At 45.8% G+C, this 26,879-nt stretch overlaps 1 protein-coding gene across 1 annotated transcript in view; it reads right to left on the bottom strand.

Annotated features, from left to right (window-relative positions):
• Positions 1 to 9,717: 9,717 nt before the first annotated feature.
• Positions 9,718 to 26,879, bottom strand: part of LOC139384749 (potassium/sodium hyperpolarization-activated cyclic nucleotide-gated channel 3-like) — a 90,672-nt gene continuing 73,510 nt past the window's right edge. Inside the window, exons 7-8 of the mRNA XM_071129617.1 lie at positions 14,193 to 14,357; positions 9,718 to 11,706 (exon numbers count right to left, since the gene is read on the bottom strand). Coding sequence (XP_070985718.1) covers positions 9,740 to 11,706; positions 14,193 to 14,357 — 2,132 coding nt within the window. The 3' untranslated portion in view covers positions 9,718 to 9,739. The remainder of the gene's footprint in view (positions 11,707 to 14,192; positions 14,358 to 26,879) is intronic.

Genomic DNA, 26,879 nt, shown 5'->3' with positions numbered 1-26,879 from the left:
AATGAAAAACTTTCAGCCGTGCGCATCAAAGGCTGGACTTTTGACAATATTTGTGAACATGCTGGCAGATGTCAAAAGGCTTTGACGGCAGGATTTTATAGGGGGAAAAAAAAAAACTAATACGGATGTGCTGTAGTTTCTGTGTGTTACTGAGTGTTCTATGTCTGGGACTGCCAAAAAAACAAGGGGGTAGGCCAGCATGCTTCAGCACGGTGTGAGAAGATCTGCAGAGAAGGGATGAGTAGTCAATTCAAAGCCAGTCTTCTCCTTTTACAAGGGGATATTGGATAACAAACATAACATTAAGGATTCTTAACCGTATAATGATGAATCTTTGTTGTGCTCATGTACATTTCTATAATGATAGGTTATTCATTTTGATCCAGAGCAGAACTGTAGCATAGCTCTTAGACTTTTAGCATACTTAAATTTCATCCCTCTGGTTTGTTGAAATCCACTCTAATCCCCATGTCCCCTGAAATGCCACTATGAAAACATTTTAATTTATGTGAAAGTCAAGGCCTGCTTACCGCCCCCTCCATGACCACAGAATGCTCCGGCATAGAGAGAGTCTAAATGGTCATCTGGAAAGGAGGGAAGACTTGAGAGAAACACACACACACACACACACACACAGCCGCTCTACCCCAGCCTCAGCCTCACAGGGCAATGAGTGGGATTAATTACTGTTGAGTTTGAACCAAGGAGGCCCAGAACAGATTATCCCAGATGCTTCACAAAAAGGCATAAGCGCTAGCTGTCCATCCCACTATGGCAGGAGAAACCGAGATGATGGGCTATGAGGCATTGGGATGGATGTCACTGTGGAGGCACACATATATCCACAGTCGGAGGATATGAGAGTCTCACGTCGGAGAAGTGCTACTCACATGCTGGCTTGCTTGCTATGCAGAGTTTTGTCTCATTTCTGAACATAGGGTTAGTAGGCAGCCGTATGCCAATCTCTGCACACTCCTCACGAGAGGACAATTCTGTATAATTACAAGAGACAATCTAAAACAAAAGGCCTTCACTTTCAATGAGTCCCTCTCTCTCCTCTCCCCTCCTCCCAGGGAAGGTTACCTCAAGGGGGAATTCTAATGAAACAGATGGCTGAGTGCTCACAGGGGCAGAGTTAGACAGTCCCCCTTTTACAGTCTGCCATGCAGCATAGCACTCTGAGGAGCCGCACTTCTTCTCACTGTCTGCCTGTGTGCATGTGTGTGAGAGAGAGAGTAAAATAGAGAGGGGAAAAAGTGAGAGAGAGGTGTTGAGTGGTGATGAGAACATGTGAAAGGCAGGAGTGTGTACTGAACTGTGTGGCTACATGTACTAGTGAATGTATTGGTTAGGGCATGTGGGAATAAAACAATGAACGGGGGAAAAAACTCAAAGCAGTTGTTCCTTATATTTTATTTGATACCTTTTTAATATTATCCAGTATGTGTGCTTATCAACAACGCCATTTCTGCTTCGCTCCACCCCCCCATCATCCACATTGTTCGTGGACAGCGCTGGTCGTGCTGATAGCACAGTGGCTGGTAAACACAGCCAGTCACAACATACCTGTACATCTCCCTTATTGCTATATCCCATGGTTCCCATTTTAAACACAGCAAATATATATTGATATCCATTGATCAATAGCAACGCAGTCAAAAATACTGTCCTCCGCAGAGATGTCTGTGTGAGAGCTGTGGGACTGTCACTGCGGTTACAAAACAAAACAAAGCCATCTGATAGAGAGTGATGTACCGTAGCGCGTCATGTCCCACTCCTGCACATTACCAAAGTCAAAGAGATTATACATTGCAAACAATGTTTCTTTTAAAAACCATAATGATGATATGAATCTGTACATACACACAGTTTGGTGAACATTGCTTATCTTTATCATGGTGATGACGACGTCACTTAAGAATCTAAAATAAATACAGAAATATAAATAGGTTCTATGGAAATATATAAATCTGTATACGTAAATATACATTGACATATGATCCTAAGTATCATCAGAGTATGTGAGATATACATAGTTCAGCAAAACAAAAGCTACAGTAAGAGAGAGAAGCAGGTTGGTTCTGAGCCCTCACCTCCACTCCTTATGCCCTTTCCCCCCTAAGCCAGTGAGGAGGACTGGAGGGTCTTGCTCCAAAGCAGCCTTGTTTGACTAACACCCATGGCGCCTCTGTGTTGCTAGGTGATGCGGTTCTGAATTGCACACTCATGCGCTCCACCCATCCTTGATTTGACGCACTCACATGCTACACTCTCACTAAACTGGGCCATATCCGGGTTGCACCCTTAACACTGCTCCCAACAGCATACTTTGGGATAAAACTCACATAATTATCATGTTATTCATGTTATTCTATCTGACAGAAGTAGAGGGGAAAGAGGTCAGTTGCATCAGGCCCTGCCATAAACAGTAGTTTTAACCACATGCCATTTCTCTATTTGAATTATGTTGCTACATGTGTCCCTGCCTCAGATGCCTACATAGGCTGGGATGGGATGGGATGGGATGCTAGGCTGGGATGGTTTGTTTGTTGAAGGTTAAGAATTAATCTGTGGTTCTAAATGAGTTATGAAGGCGTCTAGTAAACACAACGGTTTCTCTCCTCCCCCCCAGCCTCCGAAATAGCAGGTTCAATTCTGCTGCTGTTACATCTAATCCTCAATCACTGCAGCTGATTTCCTTTTAGTGTGCACCACTGGATTCCCCCACCCACATTCACGGCCCAGTAATACAGCACAATGGGAAGTGGGGAGGCAAAGATTAGGTTCGGAAATTGGGAGTGGCCCAAATGGAATCAAAATGTGTTGTGTTACAGAGACCGCCATGAATTGGAAATGCTGCTGGGTATGCCAGGAGAAGCTTCTCCAAGTCTCCCATACAGACAGAGTCCAGGATGAAGCAATACAACAGCTGCACAGAATCCCATTCCCTCCATTTCCTCCAGCTTTCCAGCCCTGGCTAGTGCTATAGGACCAGAGCATGCAGACACACTAAGGCCCTGGAGTGATCTGGACAGAGGTGAACACAATGACATACATCTGCAGGCAGAAGGAAGGAGAACCAACTTCCACCCTGCCATTCTACAGTAAACTTATTTGGTGTGTTTTTACTGAATTACAGAAAGACAACATCCAAGGGTTATGTCTGCCTACCCTGAAATTAATTCAAAATGGAGGAGCTGTTTGTATTTGGATTGAGTAGTCTTTAGTTGCCATGCTCCCACTGTCCTTGATATGTCCTTCATATGCTTTCTCTGGCATTCCACAACACATCAACCTTCCCATGTTGGATGGATGGTAAAAGGGAAATGGAATGGAAATAACTCTACTGTATATTGAGTCAGTCTCTGATATGTAGAATTCAAACACGGTTCACTGTTTTGTAGAATTGAGTCTATAGTCTACTATAGATGGTCTTTGTGGATGAGCTCTGAAATCTCCAAGGACATAAAGTTGGTATGCCTCTGTTTGCCCTTGTTCCCTACAGACATCCTTAAAGACAATCTATATAAATCTACAAATAGATTAGCAGTAATTAATCAAAGGCTCTGTCTAGATTTGACAGTTCATGCAGCTTTTGTATTCTGATCATGGAGGTCTGAAAACCTCACACGTCTACTCCTACATTTAAATGTGTCTACCGTGTCCACATTGTGTCCGGATTCCCTTTTCCCGTGCTATATTCAAATGCATTACTCAAATGGTGGAACAGGCTAAATCTGATAATAACAAAACAAATTGATGGCAGTAGCCAACCACTGTAGCTAACTAGCCAGCTAAACTCTGCCAGCAAACTAGCTAGCAAAGCTAAAGGGATTGCAAACAGGTTAGCATAACTCCAGCCAAACAAAACATTAAAAAATATATATTAGCTAGCTGGCTAGCATTTATGAAGCCAGCAAACACGTTCCTCACATGCTAGGTATGTACACTACCGGTCAAAAGTTTTAGAACACCTACTCATTCCAGGGTTTTTCTTTATTTGTACTATTTTATACATAATATAATAATAGTGAAGACATCACAACTATAAAATGACACATATTGAATCATGTAGTAACCAAAAAAGTGTAAAACAAATCAAAATATATTTTATACTTGAGATTCTTCAAATAGCCACTGTTTGCCTTGATGAAGGCTTTGCACACTCTTGGTATTCTCTCAACCAGCTTCACCTGGAATGCTTTTACAACAGTTCCCACATATGCTGAGCATTTGTTGGTTGCTTTTCCTTCACTCTCCGGCCCAACTCATCCCAAACCCTCTCAATTTGGTTGAGGTCGGGGGATTGTGGAGGCCAGGTCATCTGATGCAGCACTCCATCACTCTCCTTCTTGGTAAAATAGCCCTTACACAGCCTGGAGGCGTGTTGGGTCATTGTCCTGTTGAAAAACAAATGATAGTCCCACCAAGTGCAAACCAGATGGGATGGCGTATCGCTGCAGAACGCTATGGTAGCCATGCTGGGTAGGAGTGCCTCACAGACAGTGTCACCAGCAAAGCACCCCCACACCATAACACCTCCTCCTCCATGCTTTACGGTGGGAAATACACATGCGGAGATCATCCATTCACCCACAACGCATCTCACAAAGACACTGCGTTTGGAACCAGAAATCTCACATTTTGACTCCAGACCAAAGGACAAATTTCCACCGATCTAATGTCCATTGCTCGTGTTTCTTGGCCAAGCAAGTCTCTTCTTCTTATCGGGGTCCTTTAGTAGTGGTTTCTTTGCAGTAATTCGACCATGAAGGCCTGATTCACACAGTCTCCTCTGAACAGTTTATGTTGAGATGTGTCTGTTCCTTGAACTCTGTGAAGCATTTATTTGGGCTGCAATTTCTGAGGCTGGTAATGAACTTGAAGAAACTTTGAAGAAACATAGAAAGTTTCCCCCATACACACATACACACACCATGTCACAACGCAACTGGCTCCAACGCATTAAGAAGGAAAGAAATTCCACAGATGAACTTTTATCAAGGCACACCTGTTAATTGAAATGCATTCCAGGTGACTACCTCATGAAGCTGGTCGAGGGAATGCCAAGCGTGAGTAAAGCAAATCAAGGCAAAGGGTGTTTATTTGAAGAATCTCAAATATATATTTTGATTTGTTTAACACTTTTTTGGTTACTACGTGATTCCATATATGTTTTTTCGTAGTTTTGATGTCTTCACTATTATTCTAATATGTAGAACACAGTAAAAATAAAGAAAAACCCTGGAATGAGAAGGTGTTCTAAAACCTTTGACCAGTATTGTATTTTCTCCAACATTATTATGAAAAGGGGCCTCTCGCACCCAAAACACAGTTTTCTGGGGACTTGTGGGCAGAGTGCTGATGACGTCGCTCACTGCATGCACTTTCGGTAGCCTGATTGTGTCCAGACTGAGGAGAAATCTGCACATAATGCATCCCCGACTCCCTCCTGAAGTGGTCAGCCAGATCTGAACACAACCAAGCCACAATGGGACTTTTGTGCATCTAGACCAGTCTTTTCAATGCGATCTTCCTATTCTGATAACAGAAGTCACATGTAAGTGTCAAGTGTAGACATGGCCAAAGACAACATAATCCACTTGAAGAATAAATAGCATCAAAGGAAGACCAGACAGTTCAGTGTTAGGGAGGTGGGGCCTAGGTGAGAGACATGTACATTCAGACGGGACACTGACAGCTCCCTGAATGACAGCGGCAGATTGGAATGATTGACACACTATGCACCTCCTTATCTGTGATAATGGCCCAGGTCTTCCAGGTCAGGTCCAGACCCAGCTAATCGATCACTGTCTTGTGCCTATCTCTCTTTAAGCCATGACCTGTGCCTCCCCTGCCCACCCATCTTCAGACACCGACCACTCCCAGACATCGACCCTGGCACTGGGCTGAACACGCTGGAATGAGATCTCTTCTACAGACACACACGCACATGTACAAATGCACAGGCACACACACCGTTACCTCAGCAACACCCAAAAGCTGCCTCAACTACCCACAAATCAATATCCTCCTGCCTCCCATGAACCTCCACGAGTGCTCCGGAACAATCATAAGGCAGGGGTGACATGCCTTCAACGTCCCCCAGAAAACAAGCAGCTCGTCAGCCTGCGAACCCCATGGGCTGCCTGTCTACCTGTCAGCGCCCTGTCCGTCTGTCCAACCACGTCATTCCTTCAATCTATCAGCGTCTCCTCACATTTACTCCTCTGTCTCAACCACTAGCTCCCTCAACCCCAATCCAAAGTAGTCACATTTCCCAACTCAGACTTAATGAGGTCATATTGTGGAAAATAAACAAACCGGTTGAGGTTCTTGTTGTTTTTTTGTTCAGATGTGAAACAGCCACGGCAGTCTATTGGCTTCGTGTTTTAACAGCTCCAGCAGTCACAGTCTAACGATTACACTGTACACATTACAGACATGAATATTCCTCTGTTGGAGCTGATCACTTCCCTGTTCCCTCCCTGTGTCCAGCCAATCACGCTGCTGAGTGTTCTATCTGAGAGAATAAACGCCTCCCTCCCTCCTGTCTGTGGGCTTCCCACCATCAGAGGGGCAGGTGCCACATGTCAGACAGACACCGATAGTGAATAAATATTTCAGAGCTTTCTAGATAGATAGCGCCTCGCTGCAGACGAAGACCAGGTGTAAAACAACAACAACAGAGGGAGAGAGAGAAAGAGAGACGATTTAAAACCGATACTTTAGATCTGCAATCACTCCAATGGGAGAACAGAACTCCTTTTAAAAGCCCTTTTAATCAATAGAAATCTTACTGTCCTGTTCAAATTAATTCAATTCAGCACTGCAATTTGCACTGGGAGACTGCCATGGCTTGTGTGTGTGATATGCATGTGCATGGGTGTGTGCATATCCGTGTGCATGCGTTCCTGTGTGTGTGTGTGTGTGTGATTAGCCCTTGTTACAGGTCTGCTGAGGGAGGTAGTAATGAGAGACTAGAGTGTGGTCAATGTGCACTTCTGTCAACAAGACCATGCTGGCCTACATGTGTCAGAGGTCAGGGGCTGTGTTAAAAAAGAGTGTTGTGGCTGAGTGGTGTGACTGAGATAGAGATTGACCCAGCTGTCTGAACCCAGGGTAACATGCTGCTCCTTATGATGGGCTGTGGAGAGAGGCAGAGGTGATTACTGCTACCTATCTATACAGAACATACAGCCAGGCATACAGCTGGTTGGTTGAAATTACATCATGTTATCTGGTTGAAATGACGTTGCGTTATCTGGTTGAAATGACGTTGCGTTATCTGGTTGAAATGAAGTCGCGTTATCTGCTTGAAATGACGTCGCGTTATCTGGTTGAAATGACGTCGCGTTATCTGGTTGAAATGACGTCGCGTTATCTGGTTGAAATGACGTCGCGTTATCTGGTTGAAATGACGTCGCGTTATCTGGTTGAAATGACGTCGCGTTATCTGGTTGAAATGAAGTCGCGTTATCTGCTTGAAATGAAGTCGCGTTATCTGGTTGAAATGACGTCGCGTTATCTGGTTGAAATGACGTCGCGTTATCTGGTTGAAATGACGTCGCGTTATCTGGTTGAAATGACGTCGTGTTATCTGGTTGAAATGACGTCAGGTTATCTGGTTGAAATGACGTCGCGTTATCTGGTTGAAATGAAGTTGCGTTATCTGGTTGAAATGAAGTCAGGTTATCTGGATGAAATGAAGTCGCGTTATCTGGTTGAAATGAAGTCGCGTTATTTGGTTGAAATGAAGTCGCGTTATTTGGTTGAAATGAAGTCGCGTTATCTGGTTGAAATGACGTCGCGTAATTTGGTTGAAATGACGTCGCGTTATCTGGTTGAAATTAAGTCGTGTTATCTGGATGGAATGAAGTCAGGTTATCTGGATGGAATGAAGTCAGGTTATCTGGATGGAATGAAGTCAGGTTATCTGGATGGAATGAAGTCAGGTTATCTGGTTGGAATGAAGTCAGGTTATCTGGATGGAATGAAGTCAGGTTATCTGGATGGAATGAGGTCAGGTTATCTGGATGGAATGAGGTCAGGTTATCTGGATGGAATGAAGTCAGGTTATCTGGATGGAATGAAGTCAGGTTATCTGGATGGAATGAAGTCAGGTTATCTGGATGGAATGAAGTCAGGTTATCTGGATGGAATGAAGTCAGGTTATCTGGATGGAATGAAGTCAGGTTATCTGGAATTATGTAATTTCAACCATTCTTGTCCGCTGGGATTAAGCTCAACATACAGGACTATGAAATTGTTCTATTCTGTCATGACCCGTCTTTCTGTCTGTCACTCCTTGATGTAAAACTGCATAACCCATATTTATTCTAAACAAAAATAAATGAAATGTACATACATTGAACATGTTCAACTCAACACTGGCATTCAATGTGGGAGAATGTCTACGTTGGGTAGTAATGTGGAGTGGTAAGATCTTTTCTATCAAGCAGCACTTCAACAGGTATCTGATATCATTACAATAACAAACGTAATTGCTTATGTCCAAATTGTCTATTTCCTGTGTGTTTGCTACATTATCTGACTGAGAACTATGTGTGAATGATGGCTCTGAGTGCACTAGTGAGTGTAGTCTTTTCTAGCATTGAGAGATTGAAGGGTCCTGAAGGTACACAACTCCACACACAAGCTGGGATGGTAGTCCTAGTTTTGTGAAAAGGCAAAACCCCCCTTGGTTAGTCTGGCAAGCTCTTGCCTTGCATTAGACTCCTCTCCCTCTCTTTCTCTATCTCTCTTAAACACACAGACATACACTCAAACACACACTCACACTCAGTCACTATCACACACACATAAATGCATACACTCTGTCCACTAGCACACAGATTGCAGGGCTCAACTTGTCCTTGTCCATCCAAAACATTTGCGGCATGATGAGCTTGGAAGACAAAGTGAATTTGTTAGGACAGGGTTGAGGACACTGCAGGAAGCCTATCACTAACACATCATACTTGATGTCTGTCTCACTACAGGGATGGAGGGCCTGTAGCCCACTCAACACCCCCCAATATTACGACAATAGAACAATGACACACAGGCCAAAGAGGAGGCAGATTGATCACCCCAGAGGAAAATCTTTTTGGTTTCCTAAAATCTCTTCTCCACCTCGGAAGGTTTCGTGAAGTCTATACAGTGGATAAATAAGTCATCTAATCGACAATAGATGATTAAGGATCAACAATATGTGATCCTGTATGGGATGAAAAAATAAGTCAGTCTGCTCTTATTGAAGCATGTATTTTTCTGCTGAAAAGGTTGATTCTGTTCTTTTAAAACACACAAAAAAAGCATCTATACATGCAGGTATTAGTGCATAGGTTCCTGCAAAAAAGTACTATTGTGTTGTCCATCTAACCATCAAGCCAAACCCCATCATATGAATTTGGCATAGTTAGAAACAAAGAAATGACCATCTCTTAAATGGATATCATTTTCTGTTCACACCCTCCTGTCCCTTGATTAGCATATCTTTTAAATATATTTCTATGTATATACGTATGAATAAAAAAGGGAAGAGGACAAAACAAAAACAAAGAAAGAGTAGTTGTCTAGGGAGCTCAAAGTTACCTGGTTAAGCATCATCTTTTAAATCACAGTAATATTAAGAACGTGGAAATGATAACGATTAGAACACAGTGAAGCCTAGAAGAGAATGACATCATACAGGAAGATCGTTTGTGTACTAATCCAGGGAGGGTGTGATCAAACCTCACAAATTGGAGGTTAGTTTGGAGCGGACAGGTTCTAGTTCAGAGTGGGCTGCCGAGCCTTTCCGTGGCGGCAGGGCCGGGGAGGCCACGGGGGACTGAGTCTGGTGCTGCAGGTGTCCTGGAGACATCTGGGCAGGGACAGGAGGAGTCATGTGCCCTGGCACCGAGCTACAGGGTTTTGGAACTAGGATGGGGGAGGTGTAGGGCGAGGAGAAGCAGTATCCTGGCTCCATGGAGGAGCATGGGGGCGAGGTGCGAGGGGGTGAGGAGCGTGGGGGCGAGGTGCGAGGGGGTGAGGAGCGTGGGAGGGAGGAGTATCCCATGGCCTGGGTCACATCCTGGGGCAGGGAGATGTTAGAACAGGACAATAGTTTCATATCCTCAGAGAAGCTGCCCAGCCCCAGTAGAGACTCACTGCCGGCTGCATGCTGCTGGCTGGGGAGGGAGGTCTGGGGCATGAGCAGAGAGCTGTGGGACCCTGTGGCACTGGACGAATCACTGTAGTGGAAAGTCCTTCCTGTGACTGGGCTTTGGACCGTGGGGCTAGGCCCCAGGGGGGTGTAGCAGGGTGAGCCGTTAGCTGAGCCGTACTGGGCCAACGAGGCCAGGGCAGACCTCTCCAGGGACAGCTGAGGGACCAGGCCAGACTGGAGGCCTGCCAGGCTGAACTGGGCCAGGGGAGAAGGGGAGCCCTCTGGGGCCTGCTGGGTGGAGGAGGAGGATGGGGAGCCTGGAGGGGGGAGGTGGTAGAACCCACTAGGAGTCCTACCCCCGCCTGCAAACTGCTGCAGGGAGCCCACCTGTGGAGGCTTGGGGGGCATCTGGCTGTGGAGCAGCTGACAGGGGTTAATGTTGCCGGATGAACCAGTGGACTGGGGGCTGATACTACAACCAGAACTAGAGGTACCCAGAACTCCAATTGTCATTCCACCTGTAGCCCCTCCCATTGCCCCTCCTATATGCCCTCCAGCTGCCCCTCCCATTGCTCCACCAGTAGCTCCTATATGTCCTCCACTAGTTCCTCTAATGTGCCCACCACTAGCCCCTCCTGAGTATGTGGCGCCAGTGGCTCCTCCTATATGCACTCCAGTAGTATATCCTTCTATAGACCCACGTCTACCCCAACCAGTGGCCCTTCTTATTGTCCCACCCGTGGCCCCCTCAGCAACCCCTCCTATTTCACCTCCGGTAGTGCCTCCTGAAGACCAACCTGTAGCTCCCCCTGTTGCTCCACCCATCCCTGTCCCCACGGCTCCCTCCATGACTCCCTGCTGGAAGAGGGCAGCGAGAGGCGGGGTGGTGCAGCGGAATGGCTGCTGCGTCTGGGGCTGTGAGTGGAGCTGGGCCGTGCTCTGGGCCGTGCTGTGGGAGGGAGAGCCCCCGGAGGATGAGAAAGGTCCAAAGGGAAAGGCCCCGGTAGGCCCAGGCTGGGTTCCACTGCTGCTGGACGCCTGCTGACTGGAGCTGGCTGCCCCTGACCCCTGAGTCGTGTGGTGGGCCCGGAAGGAGGCCAGCAGGGCTGTGTCCATCCCAGAGCAGTGCAGTTTAGATGGGGTGCTGGAGGGGGAGTCAGGTCCCATGGAGGAGGTGGGCGCTGACGTGTGGAACTTCTTCAGCCGGCCGAGGGGAGGGTCCTGGAGGTTCCTGGAGCCCAGGACCGTGACCGGAGGGCGGAAGAGCGCGGCGGGGAGGTGGGGGAGGTGGGGGTGGTGCGTCAAGGCGATGGCAACAGAGGTGGTGGCGGCAGCAGCCTGCAGGGGTGCCTGGATGAGGGGAGCCCAGATGACGGGAGTGTGCCCCGGAGACGGGGGCTGAGGCGGAGGAATGTTCTGCAGGAGGTGGGCACAGGTGGCCATGTCTCTGTCATGCTGCACAATCTGCTGGATGATCTCGTTCTCCTGGTAGTTGAGAACGCCGGAGCTCAGGTCGTGCTGCACCTTGTGCTGCAGGAGGGAGTTCTTCTTCCCTGTGAGACAGACAGACAGACAGACAGACAGACAGACAGACAGAGGGAGGGAGGGAGGGACCAGACAGACAGACAGACAGACAGACAGACAGACAGACAGACAGACAGAAACAGTACAATTAGCTGGATCGTCCAGTTAGTTAGTTAAACACTCTGGAATTGCATCTCATTTAGAGAGACATTTTTCCACTATACAGTTAGCCACACACTGCCTGGCCCTACTGCACAATAACCAGCTACATCATAATCACCCCTGATCCTGTGAACAAGCAACACATTTGCCAACAAAGGCCACTGAGTGTTACTGAGTTTTAGCCCCTAGGCTGCACATTGACTATTAAAGGGCGTCAGAATGGCTGTGATCAGCCTACTCCCAGACTCCTCTTTGATTCCTATGTCACACGGTCGCTGCATTCTGAAGCACTTCTCCCTAACAGCACCGAGCACAAGGACAGAGCTTGAAAAGAGAATCCCTGGCTGAAATATTCGATGAAAGAGGGAGATGGAGAGAGAGAGGGGGACGGGGACGTAGCCTACCAAGGAGTATAACACAGAGGAAGCATGATAGTTCCAGCAGGCTGTGTATGTGTTTGTTTGACTAGCTCTTACTGTGGAGCTGTAGATAAGAGGCAAAGTGAATGCAGATGAAACACGGCTCTGAACGGGGACATGGCTGACTGATATGGAAAGATATGGAAAGAATGAGGGGCTGGTCAGTGTTCACACTAACGTCAGTGATTTCACAGTGTAGGGCAGTGGTCCTCCGCTGTCATTGGATGGCCAGAGCTCCATGGCCAGTGGTGGAGGGGTCAGGGGTCAGCCACTCACCAGATTACAGAGACAGGATGGGGATGGCCTGAAATAGCTCTATATGACAAGACAAGCTAAGTAACAAAAAGTTGAATTCAACTCTGGCCCTATCTGTCTTGGGTGGACATGCCAGCAGTGACAGGGTTAATTCACTGTTTGTTCTAAAGGACTAATCCTGAAAGGCTGGTGCTATGTGGTGCAATTGAAATCGTACAGTACCCGCACGCTCAGCTCGCTACTGTCAATGCAATTAGGCCCAGATCAATCTCTCTCCATTTCAGATATGAGAGGCTTGCGATTAGAGGGAGCAGTGCTGGGGGCTGTCTCTCGGTCCGCCCTGACCCCGACGCCGCTCGCACGCCGCCGTAGCAGGCCCAGCTCTGATCCGATTGCACAGGGTCCATTAAGACAGTAATTAATTAGTAGGGCATCACTGTGTAAATGACTTCATTATGCAGGAGGGCTGGGGAAAGGTGAACACCATCTATTCACAACATGCAGACACAAAGGCATCAGGCATCAGGACCAGGAGAGGTTGATATCGGAGGCAGGAGGCTTTCCCTCATCGCTTCAAAGCAGCCATTTTCACCAAAGAGCCCCTTGCCTGCAGCCATTGTTCAACATTTCATTAGAGACATACCCAGGGCCGTAATGAAGCATGCAGAGATAGTTCAGTTATGATCGAGGCGTGCTGACATTGATTGTGAATCTTCTATTTGTCTGGGCTGGCTGAGAACTGAATGAAGTGTCATATCAGTGTACACGTCACTGAATTGGTGCTAGAATGAAAATAACCAGTATTCTATGTACTTAACTACTGTATCCAAACACCTACCTCCCCTGTTCTTCAGGGCCAATACAACAGATGTGAGATGATCCATTCTCATACTGTTAGCATCGGACATTCTATCTGTCATTGTCTGTTATGTAAATTCTATATTACTAACCAAACTAAATACACTACTTTTCACTAGGTCAACTAGGTGAGCTATATATAGTGAGTTCCTCACCACCACCATGGGGTTTTCCTCTCTTTAACTTACATCACTGTCCCTGCCTGGAGAGATTATCACATGAGATGATAAAACAATATCCTGTAGAATAGAGAGAGTTGTCTCCTCTCCTCTCTCTGTGGTGCCCATCCGTCCCTCCTCCCTGGCAGCCAGGGCCCACGGTGCCAGATGTGTGGAGGCCAGCGTGGGAGGGGTGGAGACATCTGAGCTACTATGACACATCTGTTTGCCTACTGGTCCAACTGGCCCTGAGCAGGTCACATACAAAAACACTGACTGCACGGCCTCCTCTCCTCTTCGCTGGCTGCTCACTTAGCTGGAAACAGCTCCCCTCCAGAGGATTCCTCAGCTGTGGCACATCTGTGTTTGATTCTCAGACAGACACCTCCATGTACAGTACAGTGACTGGCAGCTGACTCACTTTGTAATTTACTCAGCCAATCCATATCCATTTACTACATCACGTTTCATTTGTTCCATCTGGGATTTTAACCAGTGGCAATCTAGTACAGAGTGCTACCTGGGGACTGTAACACGTCTTTGAACACATTCATACTTCACAATACTTGACAATGGAGAGGCGGATGGTTGGCTGTAACGATCAGCTCAATTACAGTGACACATATGGAGTTGAAAGTCATGTTGTGCTATGTAGTCTCTTACCTATGCGGTCCAGGCGGTCCAGAGCCACGGTCTCGAAGGCCCGTCTCATCATGGGGTACTCTTCCAGGACCTCGTTGAAGTTGTCCACAGACAGAGAGTACAGACGGCAGTAGGTGTCTGCTCTGACGCTGGCTGTTCTTCTACCCCGCGTCAACAGACAGATCTCTGCACAGGACACAGGAAGAGAGGAACGTCGACACTAGGACGGCAGGATGCCCTGTTCGCTATGGTCAAGGTAGAGATCCTGTTGTCGTGTAGGGCTGATGCTATGCCAACGCTGGTCCACTTCTTATCACACGTCAGGGCAATCTCTGTGAAGGCTGACTGAACTATTAAGACCTAATGTTTCCTATGACATGTATCACCCCGGCTGAATTATCCCATGTGTGAACTAGACCTGAAGGGATTAGAACACGCTGCTGGGAAAAATAGATAAATATCACTATTGTCCCACTTACCGTTTATGATGACGAAGATGGGGAACAAACACGTGAACCGCTGAACCAGGGGTAGGCAACCGTGTTCCTGGAGGGCCGCAGGTACCAACTAGGCACCACACCTGACCAACTGAGCTAATTGATCAATTCAGTGAATGCCTAAATTCAACACACTTAGTCTTCCAGGTGAAAAACATGAAGTGCCTGCGGCCCTCCAGGACCAGGGATTCTGTGTTGAACTGTTTTTTTCCTCTCCTTTTTAGCATTACAAATGAGAATTTTCTGTAATCCACAGCTGAGGCACTAAATGCCATTTTCAAAGCTTAGAGGTCTGCTAGACCTCCTCTGTCATGCCAGATCAGGAGAATAATGTTCCACTTAGCAGGCAGCCGTGCTGTGGAGCTCTGACACCAACAGCACCCCTATGCCGTGTGCCTGCCGCGGGTGTGTGTGTTGTTTGTGTGTGAGTGTGTGTGAATTTACAGTATGCGTGCCATGTGCTTTTCTGTCACAACCACACACATCCCACTTGTGGGCCACTCTCCAACTCTCACTTTCATCTACTCTCCAACTCTCAGTCCCAATCCCACGATAACACTTAGTCTTTCTCAGAAAAAGCCTTTTCCAACGCCACCCTCTCCTTTTCAATTCTCAGTTGGTGCAAAATGAACTTCCTTTCTCCTGCTCCCTATGTAACATTTACTAGGAATCCCTCTTCCATCATATCACTTTGAATCTCACTTCTCACTAATCTGTTTTTCTCTCTCGCTCTCCCCTCTCCTTTTCCCTCTCATACTGCCTCTCTGTGTATTGTACAGTGCATTGCGGGTTAGAGAGGATGAGGGCTTCTGCCTTCTCTCTAGTGCAGCCAGATACCCAGCCAGCCAAAGCCTCCTTGTCCCTGACCATGTCTGCCCTAATGAAAAACAACATGTGCAGCTCATCCTGTGTGTGTGTGTGTGTGTGTGTGTGTGTGTGTGTGTGTGTGTGAGGGGGAGTTGTGCTGCTGGGTAACCCCATTTGTGTGTTTGTGTGTGCTCCCAGGTCAGCTCTGGCTCGGGCCTGTGTTGGGGGTCTGTTTTCTGCAGGCCTGCTCTGCTCCGAGTAAATCCCCTCTGGAGAGGAGCGTCCTGCCCTGCCTGGCTGTATTAAATCCTTTTGCCTCGTGGCTTTCTGGCTGAAACCAGCACTGCTGAGATGAGACACTGAGCTGCAGAGCCTTTCTTCCGGCCTTATCTGCCTGTCTTAAGAGAAAAGGATGTAAAGCCCAGACTCTTAGCACTGGTACCTGAACTTTTACTGTAGAAAACCCAGCATGGAGCAATGAGTAGCAGCTAGAGCTCAAAGCTAAACAATGAGAGATTAACACTCAATCCTGGAGAACCAGGGATGAATGGAGGGACAAACCCTGCGACCCTGACAGAGGAACACTGAGTTGGATCCATGTCAGAACTAAAGATGAGTCATTATACATGGACTGCTAGTCATAAACTCAGCAACAACAAAAAAAGTCCCCTTTTCAGGAACCTGTCTTTCGTAAAAATCCAAATAACTTCACAGATCTGTAAAGGGTTTAAACACCGTTTCCCATGCTTGTTCAATGAACCATAAACAATTAATGAACATGCACCTGTGGAACGGTCGTTAAGACACTAACAGCTTACAGACGGAAGGTAATTAAGGTCACAGTTATGAAAACTTAGGACACTAAAGAGGCCTTTCTACTGACTCTGAAAAACACCAAAAGAAAGATGCCCAGGGTCCCTGCTCGTCTGTGTGAATGTGCCTTAGGCATGCTGCAAGGAGGCATGAGGACTGCAGATGTGGCCAGGGAAATAAATTGCAATGTCCGTACTGTGAGACGTCTAAGACAGTTCTACAGGGAGACAGGACGGACAGCTGATCGTCCTCGTAGTGGCAGATCACGTGTAACAACACCTGCACAGGATCGGTACATCCGAACATCACACTTGCGGGACAGGTACAGGATGGCAACAACAACTGCTTGAGTTACACCAGGAACGCACAATCCCTCCATCAGTGCTCAGACTGTACAAATAAGCTGAGAGAGGCTGGACTGAGGGCTTGTAGGCCTGTTGTAAGGCAGGTCCTCACCAGACATCACCGGCAACAAGGTTGCCTATGGGCACAAACCCACCATCGCTGGACAAGACAGGACTGGCAAAAAGTGCTCTTCACTGACGAGTCGTGGTTTTGTCTCACCAGGGGTGATGGTCGGATTTGCGTTTATCGTCGAAGGAATGAGCGTTACACCAAGGCCTGTCTTCTGGAACGGGATCGATTTGGAGGTGGAGGGTCCGTCATGGTCTGGGGCGGTGTGTCACAGCATCATCGGACTGAGCTTGTTGTCATTGCAGGCAATCTCAACGCTGTGCGTTACAGGGAGGACATTCTCCTCCCTCATGTGGTACCCTTCCTGCAGGCTCATCCTGACATGACCCTCCAGCATGACAATGCCACCAGCCATACTGCTCGTTCTGTGTGTGATATCCTGAAAGACAGGAATGTCAGTGTTCTGCCATGGCCAGCGAGGAGCCCGGATCTCAATCCCATTGAGCACGTCTGGGACCTGTTGGATCGGAGGGTGAGGGCTAGGGGCATTCCCCCCAGAAATGTCCGGGAACTTGCAGGTGCCTTGGTGGAAGAGTGGGGTAATATCTCACAGCAAGAACTGGCAAATCTGGTGCAGTCCATGAGGAGGAGATGCACCGCAGTACTTAATGCAGCTGGTGGCCACACCAGACACTGACTGTTACTTTTGATTTTGACCCCCGCTTTGTTCAGGGACATATTATTCAATTTCTGTTAGTCACATGTCCGTGGAACTTGTTCAGTTTGTCTCTGTTGTTCAATCTTGTTATGTTCATACAAATATTTACACATGTTAAGTTTGCTGAAAATAAACGCAGTTGACAGTGAGGACATTTATTTTTTTGCTGAGTTTATTTGAGGAAATGTGTCGCTCCCTATCCATAGGTGTTATTGCTAATACAAGCTATTGACTTTAAAGGCAAACATCCTCATGTGGTTCTTTCTGTGTTTAAACATTGCTGCTCTGCTGTACCGTGAAAGTCCTGAAGCATTAATTGTAATTGACTAATTGATTTTGCTGGCAGCCTACGTCGGCTATGAAACTAACATTTATTCGATGGTGCATCTAAAGGCACTGTGACCTCTGTTCTATCCTGCTCAAGCACAAACCCCTCTTGGTAGGTCATCATTAACAGTCAAATGATGTATGAATGGTTTAATCTCTATGCTGACTCACTTTTACAGTCTGACGCAATAGTACAAAAATCCTGCATGAAACCACTGAACAGGCTTACTTTGTCCAGGTCTGTGTATATGATGTAGTGGCGTGTTTCCTGGTCTTTTTGGTAATTGTGCTGGAACACTTGTACAGCAACTTCAAGGAAGAAAATTGATTTCATAATTGGAGTGAAACACATACAGTAACAACTGTCTACTACACTGTGTGCTTAGAGTGTAAATGGAATTGCTTTAATTAAAATCGGATGTGAAATGGGAGAAACAGGAAGGATGCTGTGCACGACTCCAACACCGTCTTTAAGTGTGCCGACGACACGACGGTGGTGGATCACCAACGACTATGAGACAGCCTATAGGGAGGAGGTCATGGACCTGGCAGTGTGGCGCCAGGACAACAACCTCTCCCTCAATGTGGGCAAAACAAAGGAACTTATTGCGGACTGCATCGATGGGGCTGTAGTGGTGCGGTTCAAGAGCTTCAAGTTCCTCGGTGTCCACATCACGTCACTTTTTGACCTATCATGGTCCAAACACACAAACACAGCCGTGAAGAGGGCACGACAACATCTCTTCCCACTAAGAACACTGAAAAGATTTGGCATGGGCCCTTAGATCCTCAAAATGTTATACAGCAGCACCATTGAGAGCATCTTGACTGGCAGCATCACCGCTGGCAACTGCTTGGCATCCAACCACAAGGTGCTACAGAGGGAAGTGCGTACGGCCCAGTACATCACTGGGGCCAAGCTTCCTGCCATCCAGGACCTCTATACCAGGCAGAGTAAGGCCCTACAAATGGTCAAAGACTCCAGCCACCCAAGTCATAGACTGTTCTCTCTGCTACTGTACGGCAAGCGGTCCTGAACAGCTTCTACTCCCAAGCCATAAGACTGCTGAACAGTTGATCAAATAGCTACACAGACTATTTACATTGGCCCCTTTATTATGTTTTGTATCTTCCTTTGTTGCACGGACTCTCTTAATTTGATTTGCTGTTGTACAGTATGACCTTGGTTACACAACACACATAACTGGCTGGCTCACATTGGAAGGGTTTGGGAAGTTACTGGGAAATGATTGGGGTTGGTCTTGGGAAGACTCTGTGTCTGTGTATGTGTGTGTGTTCGTTTATGTGTGTGTATGAGCTGGGTCTCCCATGGTGAGGTATCAGTGTCCTCCGGCCTGGTCTGGGGAGCCTCACCTGGACTCTGGTTCTCTCCTGTCAGCTCCCATCTCCATCGCCCCTGGCAGCCCACAGGCCCTCTGAGAGGACACTCTCTAACCTTTGAAACATCGGCACCGGGCAGCCTGATTCCCCATGACACACCGTGCTCGCTCGCTCCCTCCCAGCATTAGCATAGGGAAATACACACTGGCCTATGATGAGGAGAGGGGTCGGGGAGTGTCTGGTTTAGCCATCACCATAGCTGGTGTCATGTCACTTCTCTCTCCTTCTTCCTCCAATGCTAACAGCAGTACTTATACACTGTTGCTGTTAGATCTGTTTGATGCTGCATGGGGCTTAATACAAATGTTAACCGTGTAGCTCAGTGACTATAATACAGTCTTACAGAATAGATTCACTCTGTTCCTGACTCTTTTCCCTTCCCTGTTCCACCTTCTCTAGGAGGAGTGGTGAGGCTGTGTTAAAACGGGTTAAGGGGGCGAGAGGATTACCTGTGACTCCACTGCCAACCCTCTTCAATGACTCACTCAGTCAGGGCAGCCATTTGGCAGCTCTACAGTCTGCTTCTCCACAGAGACAGGGACTGAGACAAGGACAGGGACAGAGACACGAACTGAGACAGGGACAGAGACAAGGGACAGAGACAGGGACAGAGACAGGAGACACGGACTGAGACAGGGACAAGAGACAGGTACTGAGACAAGGACAGGGACAGAGACACGGACTGAGACAGGGACAGGAATCGGGACAGAGGCAAAGACAGGGACTGAGACAGGAATAGAGACATAGGCAGAGACAGGTACTGAGACAGGAATAGAGACATAGGAAGAGACAGGGACTGAGACAGGAATAGAGACATAGGCAGAGACAGGGACTGAGACAGGAATAGAGACATAGGCAGAGACAGGGCTCAGAGCAGAAGCCTGGGTACCAGAAAGCTCTTCTTTGCAGCCTGGACTTTAAGAGTCTAGAGATTAAGAGGAGCTGGCTCAGAGAGGACTAGCCTGAGCTCAGTCCAGGCACAAGATGACACAAGAGATTTCAGTCGGTACAGTTGATTCTTTCCTCCTCCACCGCCCCCGCCCCCTCCCTCAACCCCGCCACAGCTCACTTGAAGGAAAAGTGATCAAAGTTGCCTCTTGATAAGCACCAGGATCTGATGGACTTCTCCAGCCACGGGTCACTCTACTGATGTAACTGCACTATCCAGGAGAGCTGCAGTTCAACCAGTCACACAGTAATTACACAAGGATGACCTATACTAACACAGTAACACGCCCAGTCTGGGGAGGGAGGGGGTCTTCTAGATGCTGTCCAGATAGGAGAGTCTGAATGCAGCCCCACAGTGGCGGGGTGGTGTGTGTGTGTGTGAGCCCAGAGGAGAGACCAGTGAGTGGGCCTGGCTATGCTCCATGTGTCCTTTGGCTTGAATACTGCAGTCACATTATATGTCCACCTCCCCTGGATTGCTATATTTCTGCCCAGCACTCGAATTCACAACATGCCACACGCAATCCCCATATTAGGCTCTCCAGAGAAAGCTGATCCTACAGTTAGTTAACAGGAGCAGACTACTGAGCATATATTAATGCATACTGTTACTGATGACAAGCATGTACTGTACAGGACATTAATGAGCTTACACACATACATCTACAGTATAGTCATCAATACAGAAAATGCGCACATTCAGAGTGTCCACCCCCCTCTGCCCCTTGGTGTTTGTTTCTTGTAAATGCTCACTTTCTCTCATTCCTGTTTGGTAGGGCCGAGAGAGGGAGCGAGAGGGAGAGGGAGGGAGAGGGAGAGAGAGGGAGAGAGAGAGAGAGAGGGAGCGAGAGGGAGGGAGAGAGATAGGGAGAGAGGGAGAGAAAGGGAGGGAGAAGGAGCAAGAGGGAGAGAGAGGGAGCGAGAGAGAGAGAGAGAGGGGGAGAGAGGGAGAGCGGGAGAGAGGGAGAGAGGGAGAGAGAGAGAGAGAGGGAGAGAGAGAGAGAGAGAGAGAGAGGGAGAGAGGGAGAGAGAGAGAGAGAGAGAGAGAGGGGGAGAGAGAGAGAGAGAGAGAGAGAGAAGTGACATATCCCTGGTGTTCCTCTTACATCAATTCATTTCATGAATGACTAACTCATGTTTGGTAACAAACTCCCTATGGCTGCATGGTGGGCTTGGGTTGGTTGGCCTTGCCTCCCCCTGGAGCAGCCAGTCTGGTCCTGGATGCTAGGAATAGCTGCCGGATAATGGAGTCAAAACCTGCAAAGCCCAGCGCATCTAACGCGTTTGGGAGAAATAATTGCAGATCCAGGGCTTAAATATTTAATGCGAGGCAACCAGTTCCGTTCCAAAAACGGTGCATTTACAGTGGCAGTGGTGCTTCGTGTTGATCCACGCAATTCAGGCGCAAGTCAAAATAAATGTTTATATAGAGGGAAAACAACAACAAAGAAAGATGATGCTTCACTCCTCCCTCACCCAGGGAGACACACCAGGCAGGCTGAAATGTTGATTCATCCTGGCGTACACACACACACACCACACATACACACACATGACACACACACACACACACACACACACACACACACACACACACACACACAGGCAGAGATAGATTGCTTCCCATCTCTCTATTATTTGCGGCGCCCCCCAGGGAGAGGGCAGGGAGACGGTCCAGAGCAGGGAGCGACGTAATTAAACTTCAGCAGGCAGGTCATGTGCTGTTAAATGCTTCACTGTGGTTTCTCATTACTTAAACAGTGTCTTGTCAATGATACACTGTCACTGTCACTGTCCAAATGAATTGGTATTTGGTAAGAGGACTGGCTAGAGCTAAGTCATACACGTGTCATACACTCCCCGACACCATGAGAAGAGCTGTCTGACCCTGTTGGTGGAAAGAACAAATAGCACGTGATTTTTCTGTAAAACCTTGGAAATGCAGGACTGAAAAGCCTGAAAGCATTTTAGCCTTATTTACCTTTTGACAAGTATTGTATCATAAACCCTACACTGTATATCAGGGGTTGGAACTGGTTAATAGTGGTATTGTATCATAAACCCTACACTGTATATCAGGGGTTGGAACTGGTTAATAGTGGTATTGTATCATAAACCCTACACTGTATATCAGGGGTTGGAACTGGTTAATAGTGGTATTGTATCATAAACCGTACACTGTATATCAGGGGTTGGAACTGGTTAATAGTGGTATTGGATCATAAACCCTACACTGTATATCAGGGGTTGGAACTGGTTAATAGTGGTATTGTATCATAAACCCTACACTGTATATCAGGGGTTGGAACTGGTTAATAGTGGTATTTTATCATAAACCCTACACTGTATATCAGGGGTTGGAACTGGTTAATAGTGGTATTGTATCATAAACCCTACACTGTATATCAGGGGTTGGAACTGGTTAATAGTGGTATTTTATCATAAACCCTACACTGTATATCAGGGGTTGGAACTGGTTAATAGTGGTATTGTATCATAAACCCTACACTGTATATCAGGGGTTGGAACTGGTTAATAGTGTTATTGTATCATAAACCCTACACTGTATATCAGGGGTTGGAACTGGTTAATAGTGGTATTGTATCATAAACCGTAAACTGTATATCAGGGGTTGGAACTGGTTAATAGTGGTATTTTATCATAAACCCTACACTGTATATCAGGGGTTGGAACTGGTTAATAGTGGTATTGTATCATAAACCCTACACTGTATATCAGGGGTTGGAACTGGTTAATAGTGGTATTGTATCATAAACCCTACACTGTATATCAGGGGTTGGAACTGGTTAATAGTGGTATTGTATCATAAACCCTACACTGTATATCAGGGGTTGGAACTGGTTAATAGTGGTATTGTATCATAAACCCTACACTGTATATCAGGGGTTGGAACTGGTTAATAGTGGTATTGTATCATAAACCCTACACTGTATATCAGGGGTTGGAACTGGTTAATAGTGGTATTGTATCATAAACCCTACACTGTATATCAGGGGTTGGAACTGGTTAATAGTGGTATTGTATCATAAACCCTACACTGTATATCAGGGGTTGGAACTGGTTAATAGTGGTATTGTATCATAAACCCTACACTGTATATCAGGGGTTAGAACTGGTTAATAGTGGTATTGTATCATAAACCGTACACTGTATATCAGGGGTTGGAACTGGTTAATAGTGGTATTGTATCATAAACCCTACACTGTATATCAGGGGTTGGAACTGGTTAATAGTGGTATTGTATCATAAACCCTACACTGTATATCAGGGGTTGGAACTGGTTAATAGTGGTATTGTATCATAAACCCTACACTGTATATCAGGGGTTGGAACTGGTTAATAGTGGTATTGTATCATAAACCGTGCACTGTATATCAGGGGTTGGAACTGGTTAATAGTGGTATTGTATCATAAACCCTACACTGTATATCAGGGGTTGGAACTGGTTAATAGTGGTATTGTATCATAAACCGTACACTGTATATCAGGGGTTGGAACTGGTTAATAGTGGTATTGTATCATAAACCCTACACTGTATATCAGGGGTTGGAACTGGTTAATAGTGGTATTGTATCATAAACCCTACACTGTATATCAGGGGTTGGAACTGGTTAATAGTGGTATTGTATCATAAACCGTACACTGTATATCAGGGGTTGGAACTGGTTAATAGTGGTATTGTATCATAAACCGTACACTGTATATCAGGAGTTGGAACTGGTTAATAGTGGTATTGTATCATAAACCCTACACTGTATATCAGGGGTTGGAACTGGTTAATAGTGGTATTGTATCATAAACCGTACACTGTATATCAGGGGTTGGAACTGGTTAATAGTGGTATTGTATCATAAACCCTACACTGTATATCAGGGGTTGGAACTGGTTAATAGTGCTATTTTATCATAAACCGTGCACTGTATATCAGGGGTTGGAACTGGTTAATAGTGGTATTGTATCATAAACCCTACACTGTATATCAGGGGTTGGAACTGGTTAATAGTGGTATTGTATCATAAACCCTACACTGTATATCAGGGGTTGGAACTGGTTAATAGTGGTATTGTATCATAAACCCTACACTGTATATCAGGGGTTGGAACTGGTTAATAGTGGTATTGTATCATAAACCCTACACTGTATATCAGGGGTTGGAACTGGTTAATAGTGGTATTTTATCATAAACCCTACACTGTATATCAGGGGTTGGAACTGGTTAATAGTGGTATTGTATCATAAACCCTACACTGTATATCAGGGGTTGGAACTGGTTAATAGTGGTATTGTATCATAAACCCTACACTGTATATCAGGGGTTGGAACTGGTTAATAGTGGTATTTTATCATAAACCGTACACTGTATATCAGGGGTTGGAACTGGTTAATAGTGGTATTGTATCATAAACCGTGCACTGTATATCAGGGGTTGGAACTGGTTAATAGTGGTATTTTATCATAAACCCTACACTGTATATCAGGGGTTGGAACTGGTTAATAGTGGTATTGTATCATAAACCCTACACTGTATATCAGGGGTTGGAACTGGTTAATAGTGGTATTATATCATAAACCCTACACTGTATATCAGGGGTTGGAACTGGTTAATAGTGGTATTGTATCATAAACCCTACACTGTATATCAGGGGTTGGAACTGGTTAATAGTGGTATTGTATCATAAACCCTACACTGTATATCAGGGGTTGGAACTGGTTAATAGTGTTATTGTATCATAAACCCTACACTGTATATCAGGGGTTGGAACTGGTTAATAGTGGTATTGTATCATAAACCCTACACTGTATATCAGGGGTTGGAACTGGTTAATAGTGGTATTGTATCATAAACCCTACACTGTATATCAGGGGTTGGAACTGGTTAATAGTGCTATTGTATCATAAACCGTACACTGTATATCAGGGGTTGGAACTGGTTAATAGTGGTATTGTATCATAAACCCTACACTGTATATCAGGGGTTGGAACTGGTTAATAGTGCTATTTTATCATAAACCCTACACTGTATATCAGGGGTTGGAACTGGTTAATAGTGCTATTTTATCATAAACCGTACACTGTATATCAGGGGTTGGAACTGGTTAATAGTGGTATTGTATCATAAACCGTACACTGTATATCAGGGGTTGGAACTGGTTAATAGTGGTATTGTATCATAAACCCTACACTGTATATCAGGGGTTGGAACTGGTTAATAGTGCTATTGTATCATAAACCCTACACTGTATATCAGGGGTTGGAACTGGTTAATAGTGGTATTGTATCATAAACCGTACACTGTATATCAGGGGTTGGAACTGGTTAATAGTGGTATTGTATCATAAACCCTACACTGTATATCAGGGGTTGGAACTGGTTAATAGTGCTATTGTATCATAAACCCTACACTGTATATCAGGGGTTGGAACTGGTTAATAGTGGTATTGTATCATAAACCGTACACTGTATATCAGGGGTTGGAACTGGTTAATAGTGGTATTTTATCATAAACCGTACACTGTATATCAGGGGTTGGAACTGGTTAATAGTGGTATTGTATCATAAACCGTACACTGTATATCAGGGGTTGGAACTGGTTAATAGTGGTATTGTATCATAAACCCTACACTGTATATCAGGGGTTGGAACTGGTTAATAGTGCTATTGTATCATAAACCCTACACTGTATATCAGGGGTTGGAACTGGTTAATAGTGGTATTGTATCATAAACCGTACACTGTATATCAGGAGTTGGAACTGGTTAATAGTGGTATTGTATCATAAACCCTACACTGTATATCAGGGGTTGGAACTGGTTAATAGTGGTATTGTATCATAAACCCTACACTGTATATCAGGGGTTGGAACTGGTTAATAGTGGTATTGTATCATAAACCCTACACTGTATATCAGGGGTTGGAACTGGTTAATAGTGGTATTGTATCATAAACCGTACACTGTATATCAGGGGTTGGAACTGGTTAATAGTGGTATTGTATCATAAACCGTACACTGTATATCAGGAGTTGGAACTGGTTAATAGTGGTATTGTATCATAAACCCTACACTGTATATCAGGGGTTGGAACTGGTTAATAGTGGTATTGTATCATAAACCGTACACTGTATATCAGGGGTTGGAACTGGTTAATAGTGGTATTGTATCATAAACCCTACACTGTATATCAGGGGTTGGAACTGGTTAATAGTGCTATTTTATCATAAACCGTGCACTGTATATCAGGGGTTGGAACTGGTTAATAGTGGTATTGTATCATAAACCCTACACTGTATATCAGGGGTTGGAACTGGTTAATAGTGGTATTGTATCATAAACCCTACACTGTATATCAGGGGTTGGAACTGGTTAATAGTGGTATTGTATCATAAACCCTACACTGTATATCAGGGGTTGGAACTGGTTAATAGTGGTATTGTATCATAAACCCTACACTGTATATCAGGGGTTGGAACTGGTTAATAGTGGTATTTTATCATAAACCCTACACTGTATATCAGGGGTTGGAACTGGTTAATAGTGGTATTGTATCATAAACCCTACACTGTATATCAGGGGTTGGAACTGGTTAATAGTGGTATTGTATCATAAACCCTACACTGTATATCAGGGGTTGGAACTGGTTAATAGTGGTATTTTATCATAAACCGTACACTGTATATCAGGGGTTGGAACTGGTTAATAGTGGTATTGTATCATAAACCGTGCACTGTATATCAGGGGTTGGAACTGGTTAATAGTGGTATTTT

Source organism: Oncorhynchus clarkii, chromosome 26, assembly GCF_045791955.1.
Source record: "Oncorhynchus clarkii lewisi isolate Uvic-CL-2024 chromosome 26, UVic_Ocla_1.0, whole genome shotgun sequence".
Taxonomy (NCBI): domain Eukaryota; kingdom Metazoa; phylum Chordata; class Actinopteri; order Salmoniformes; family Salmonidae; genus Oncorhynchus; species Oncorhynchus clarkii.
Note: the sequence above shows the minus strand (reverse complement) of the source record. Positions and strands in the feature narration are given on the sequence as shown.